At 37.6% G+C, this 6,553-nt stretch overlaps 1 protein-coding gene across 1 annotated transcript; it reads left to right on the top strand.

Annotated features, from left to right (window-relative positions):
• The first annotated feature begins 681 nt into the window (after nucleotides 1-681).
• noc (no ocelli) lies at nucleotides 682-2,459 on the top strand. The gene is made up of 2 exons (XM_068775024.1): nucleotides 682-863; nucleotides 970-2,459. Exons 1-2 carry the CDS (start codon nucleotides 777-779, stop codon nucleotides 2,206-2,208), a joined length of 1,326 nt encoding a protein of 441 aa, XP_068631125.1. The 5' UTR covers nucleotides 682-776; the 3' UTR covers nucleotides 2,209-2,459.
• The last annotated feature ends 4,094 nt before the right edge of the window (nucleotides 2,460-6,553 follow it).

The following is a 6,553-nucleotide window of genomic DNA, read 5'->3' as shown; positions in this document are numbered from 1 at the left end:
CGATCGCCGCCGTCCGCCCATACGTTATACTCGGTATCTTTGTTTGGACACAATAAGCAATATTTCCAAAGGGCCCCGTCGCTAGCAGCTGTTGATACGGGTCGGCCGAATTGACATATTTAATTTGATCGCCACGGAGGGTCCGATTGAGCCCGTGTTTGACAGGTCTTAGTGTCGGATTAGCGTTGGCGTTACTCGCTCGGGCGGGGCGAGGGGGCAGCTTGACTCGTAAAATTCAAACGGGAACCACTTCAAACGGGAGCGCTTCGCGAGCGTAACAGATCAATTTACCCCTTTGAACGAACAAAGGCAACGGAGAGAAGCGTGAATCGCGAATGTGTCGGCCGTGAAGTGAGCGTCGTCGAAAGCGCAATAAAAAGCAAGTGCAGCGCTTTATGCATGGCGCCGTGGGTGGCTCGCGAGCGACGCCATCGCACGTCTCAATCCGCAACGGCCGCCGGCCATGCCGCCTTTCCTTTTTCCCCTACCGCAATGCAGCTATATGTCGTTTCCGCTTTATTTTTTATGGCCAAGCTGCAGCGGAGAGATATAGCTTCGCCGCTCTAATGTAGACTTGAGATATTGCTCTCTCTGTCGCGCGGGGAGAAGCGAGACGCGCGGGGAGGGCAACCGCGCTGCGAGGAGAGACCGAGGGGCGCGGGAGTTCACAGTCGTCCCGCCAGCCGTAGTGAACGCACGTTCGTTCTGTTCTTCTGCAGTTGTGTTCCGTCGGTCAGTGCGTTGAAGTTTGAGTGATCGTAAAAGTTCTCCTCCAAATGGTCGTGCTTGAAGACGGTGGAATGATGACTACTAATCCAAATCAATATTTGCAACCCGACTATTTAACGCCGCTTCCGTCCTCTGTACGTAATAATGATTTTTTATTTAAAAAAAGTTATAACTAAATATTTTTTAAAATTTCATATAAAAAAATTATAAATATACTAATGTTTATTTTCTTTGTTACAGTTGGATTCGAAGAAAAGCCCGCTAGCGCTTTTGGCGCAAACTTGCAGTCAGATCGGGGCGGACACGGCACCCACCAAGCCGTTGTTGCCTCCGCTCGACAAGAAGAAACCAGTGAATAGTGTTAACAGTGAAACAGCCAGTCGGTCGTCGCCGACCAGCAAACCGGACAAGCCCCGCTCATCTCCGGAAAACAGGCATCTGGCTTTTAAACCGTACGAAACAAACGTCGTCTCAAAGAAACCGGACGACGTGAGACCGTCGTCGAAAGCCAGCACCGACAGTTCTGACGAGAAAAAGTCCGGAAAAAGTACACCCGGACGCAAATCAACTCCGCCGTCAACTGAAAACGGAAAAAACACTCCGTCAGAACAGAAATCGTCCGCTGGATCGTCCGGCACGAGTCCTATCATTCGCTCCGGGTTAGAGGTTCTTGGACACGGGAAAGATCACCTGGGCGCGTTTAAAAACTTGCCCGGATTGCCTGGGTTTAACCCTCTTGCCGGACTTTGCTGTCCGCCCGGGATGGAGCAGCATGCCAACCCTGCGTTTCGACCACCATACGCTGGTGCACCGTTCAGTGCCCACCATGCTGCAATGCTGGCAGCAGCCGCTGCCTTCCCTGGATCCTCACCTAATCCATACCTAGGGTACGCTCGAGTAAAGACCCCAGCAGGAGGTGAGACGCTTGTACCAGTCTGCAAGGATCCATACTGCACGGGCTGCCAGTTCTCAGTGAACAATCATCATTTGCTAATGAGCAACGGATCGTGCCCAGCCGGATGTACGCAGTGCGAACACCAGAAGTACAACTTGGCGATGGCGATGGCGCTATCCCAGCAGAACCCCGGTGGACTTCCGTACGCGCAGTTGAGCCGGCCATACGTTTGCAACTGGATCGTTGGCGAATCCTACTGTGGGAAGAGGTTCGCTAACTCCGAAGAGTTGTTGCAGCATCTAAGAAGTCATACTGCGGACGGGTCCGCTCCTGTTTCGTCCACGTCATCACAGCCGTCCCTGCTGAGTCCGCTGAACCCGCTGTTCACAACCGCTGGACTTCGTGGCGCTTATCCCTCAGCGCCCTTGAGTCCCCTCTCCGCAAGTCGCTACCACCCGTACTCCAAGGCCTTGCCAGCTAACTTAGCGGGCTCCCCCTACGGCGCCTTCAACCCAGCTCTCGGACCCTTCTATTCCCCCTACACTATGTACGGCCAGCGCTTGGGCGCCGCCGTCCACCAGTAAACCAATGAAGTCGTTCATTGTCCAATTTTCTTCTGTGATATCAATAGACTAAATCGTGCTCTGTGACGCCTCAAAAACTTAGTGTTTAGTGCAATCTAAATTAGTTATTTATGTAAGTGAAGCGACTGACTGTCGGTGATTGTGCGGGTGAAGTTTGAAAATGTACGGCCGACGGAGTTATGTGTAAAAAATTAATGTTTAAATAATAAATAAAAATATTTCAAATATATCTACGTAATGATAACGATAAATCTATTATTTCATTCAAAACTTTAAACGATACCTTAGAAATCATGTCCTTTATGTCGTAAATACATTACATACAGACATTATGTTGTACATATTTGATTTAAAATTAAACTCTATACAAAACACGATGTGTGCTTTACCTTGCGTATTTATATTCATTAATTAAGATTTACATTCTAAAGTATTTTAAACGCGGTAATAACATAAAATTAAAATTAGTTTTTACCGTCTAGTCTCAGCGATATCGCAAAAGGCCTATAATTAAAAATATTAGATTTGAAATTCATGTCCGTTAGACAACAGAACAGGGCTGACTTATGTATGCCTTTGGCTGCAATATGTGGTTATATAAAATGGCCTATAAAGAAATAGATTTTTCACAGCGCTTAACGTTTTCGAGCATTAATTAGACACGAACACTCTAGCACATTAAACTAACATTGTCCAACACTAGAAATATCAATTGGAAAGCTAAACACTGACATAAAAATGAATAATGAGCCATCTAGTCGCTGTGAGGCAATAAGCCGGCGGTGTGATTGATTGTACCGCCTAACACACACATTAAGGCCGTCAATCATCACAAACATGGCGTGATAGACCAAGCCAACAAAAACAACCGACGAAACAATTTAATACATTGAAAAGCACAAACAAAAAAGGTTCACGCGAGAGTCGCGTCATTAATAACAACCGTAGCTGTCAGCTTTGTTAATACACAGTTTTTTTTAAATATAATAAATGTTATTTTGATTACACCCGTGTCGTGTCGAAAATTCAACTGTCAAACTTATAATTGGTCGCAGAACGACAGGCAGGTGGAGAATTCAAAAGACTGTCGCTTTAAACGGAATAACTTTCGACAATCTATACTGTAATGGTCGCTTTAAAATTCGTTTTATCTCATTCTGTAATTTCACATTCAAAAGACCATTAAAATGATTCAAAATGTTATAATTTTCTACTTGGTTTTCTTTATTTGACTTCCAAATGAGAAGTGTTTTACAACAGCAATTAACAATGTTTTCGTTCCCGTATATTGTAATTATGATGCGATAGCGTACTTTTATTAGACTTTGAACTAGTTCCATACGAATGACGGAAATTGTATTATATTACTGATTAACAAACAACTCGTTTTACGACCTGTATTTATTGTCGTTCGCGCATTACGGTTGTAAATCATAAAATCTATAAAACGTACCGCGATAACGTGACACGACTTTGACACAATTACGTCTCGATTACTTTGTTTCAAACAGTCAGCGCCATCTAGTATAGAACAGTTGAACTAAGCTTTAACATATCAGGTGTTCTTAAATGGGTTTTTATTGTTTTTAATTAACATATATATCGCTATAATGAATAATTGACTAAAAATAGTATAATTAAATATTTTAATTGTTGCAACATGAGGATGTTTTTAACTAAAATAAATAATTACCACAAAATTTTATTAAAATTAATTAGTACATAAAATTCAAAATTATAGAATATAAATTAAGGATAAAGATTAATTTGGATTTCGCCTAATATAATTATTGTAATTGTAGGAAAAACACGGCATAAACTTGAATTGCGTATTAATAATTTCAACAGTTGCATTTTATTTGGATTTTAAATACATCATTTTCATTTTTGCATTAATTTTACGCTGTGAGCTAATTTAAAAAGAATCGGTAATATTCTGAGCGAATTATCTTTATACTTTACCCCAAATTGCCTTGGAATATTAATTTAAAAATTTAAATTACTAATGCAAATGATAAATATGTATCTCATAATGATATTTATTTTAATAAAAATTATTATTTCGTAAAAAAATGCTATTAAAAGATTTTCGTATGTTTAAAATAGTTCATCAAAGACAAACTCATCCAAACAAAAAAAGCGTATTTTTGATGTCATCAATCAAAATAAAAATGAATAATTTGGCGCCAATTTGCTTCGATAATAGCACACCATAGATCAACGTTGTATTTTTATGACAATACATTATGTTTTGTCATAAAAATACATTACATTTATAAATGGTGAAGCATAAAATAAATTTTAAAAATAATGTACAAAATTATATGTTCGTTTTCGAATATATTTTTTATTTAACAAATGAAGGAATGTAATTGATTTTTTAAAAAAATATGTCGTCAATTATAATCTGTTGAAACCGACGCCATTTTTTCTTTTTGTTTTAAGTTAAATGCAGTAACATAGTACATTTTTTAGCATATTTATGTCAGATTTTTTATTTTATTATTCTTTTATGACAATCTTTATTAACCTACCTTCATTTGAATGTCTCTTTATCGGTTAAATGCTTGACTAGAATTTTTGAGTATAATTTTCGCCGTTGTACTTTTTATGAGAAGTATATAAATAAATAAACAATAAAACAACCCTAAATTCATTCAATGTAATCTAAATTTTTAAAATATGCAAACTATTCATTGTAACTTGTGTATAAAATTGCAAGTCTATTTTGTATGTAAAAAAGTCTATTTAAAACTTCCGGATATAGCTTTATTGTTGGTTGTCCCGTAGTTTAATAATACAAAACGTTAATCTCTATAAAATGAGGTGTTTATTCATATGATAATATTGTACGTTGATACATACACTCAAGTGCAATGAAATTTACAGCTGACATGATCCACTGTCAAATTACATTTGACGAACGCATTGATTGATGGGCACCAACTGTAATCCCAGGAACGAAATAACCAATTACGATTAACATAAACATAAGGGTGAATTAACATATCGACGGATGAATTATGCATGCGGTGTGTACTCGCCGCTCGAATTAGAGGGACGGCTGGAAGCCATTATAGTGAACTTCGTTGTCATGTTAATATTAACCCGGTGAGAACTGGATTCAAATAACTACAGTTAATTCTATCAGCTTAACAGATGGCCGCAGGGATTGAGGTTTTGGAGTGAACACCGTGGACTTTGTTGTCATCATCTCCGATTAAACACTCAGGCCACCCATTTACGCTTTCCTGACCACCAAGGGTATATTGACAGGAACATTAGCACCAGATTTCCTGCTACAACATTAGGCGCCACTGATTAAGATTATATAAACAAATAGAAAAGGAAATATATTATAACATAAATTGATAAGAAATTATTATATAAGATATAATATCTTAAGTTAATTAAAAGTAAATTAAAAAGATATAAACGCTAAATGCCATCTATTAGTCTAGTAGATCTCATGCATAATTATGAAATTAAAATTAAGATTCACATAAAATAATCATAAGAGCTGCAATCATGTAATTTATTATGTAGGTAATTAAGTAACAAAAAAAAAAACTTTTAATGAGGTAGTACAAGGATTCTACCGTTTTTGACTTCAATCTGATTGTAGATACTATTAAATTGAATTCTAAATGTATAAAAAAGTAAGAAAAGGACTAATATATAGCTACTTCTGCTATGTAGCAGTAGTCGTGTAACATTGCACTACTGCTACATAGCAGAAGTAGCTATATATTAGTCCTTTTGTTACTTAGGATGAACTTCTGCAAAGTAACGTCTGAATCTATTAGATGTATAAATATGTTATAAATAAATAAAAGATATTTTTAAGTAAAAAGCCAGCTACACAGAATGTGTCGTCTCTGTAATACACTAGAAGAGTTAGGACAGCTCCCCAAAAGAAAAAGGCCTTTAAAACAAACGACATTTCTGCAATTCTTTAGCCGAAATAATAGTAATTTTATAAGTATTGTAAATAGATATTGTGTTTTCCAGATATTGCAAATTTTGTGTGTGGAAAATCAATGGGAATGTTTCTTTGAGTATACTTTTGGTGTAGCTGTGATTTCCGTAAGTATATTCATACTATGTTATAAAATAATTAAGTTATAAATGTTTATTTTGTATTGATATATGATCGCTATGCAACTTGGAATATATAAGTAGGCTGTTGTCGAACAATGCGCGTGTTGGCGGTCGCACAAACAATATGCTAGGTGTCATGAATTTTTTAGTTCCTTCTCTACATAGTATTAGCATATAATAGAATTTGTAATTAAATATTTATATAAACGACCACCTTTACTTAATGTGGTATTTTTAGAGAAAA

This window comes from Battus philenor, unplaced genomic scaffold (genome assembly GCF_028537555.1).
Source record: "Battus philenor isolate CCGP_79_NKW_IND1 unplaced genomic scaffold, ilBatPhil1.0.hap1 SCAF_8, whole genome shotgun sequence".
Lineage (NCBI taxonomy): Eukaryota > Metazoa > Arthropoda > Insecta > Lepidoptera > Papilionidae > Battus > Battus philenor.
Note: the sequence above shows the minus strand (reverse complement) of the source record. Positions and strands in the feature narration are given on the sequence as shown.

What these genes read in the sequence shown, in the direction of transcription:
- noc (XM_068775024.1), top strand. Translation starts at nt 777, where the DNA reads ATGGTCGTGCTTGAAGACGGTGGAATGATGACTACTAATCCAAATCAA. An exon ending in TAACGCCGCTTCCGTCCTCT is followed by an intron (nt 864 to 969) that starts GTACGTAATAAT and finishes TCTTTGTTACAG; the next exon opens with TTGGATTCGAAGAAAAGCCC.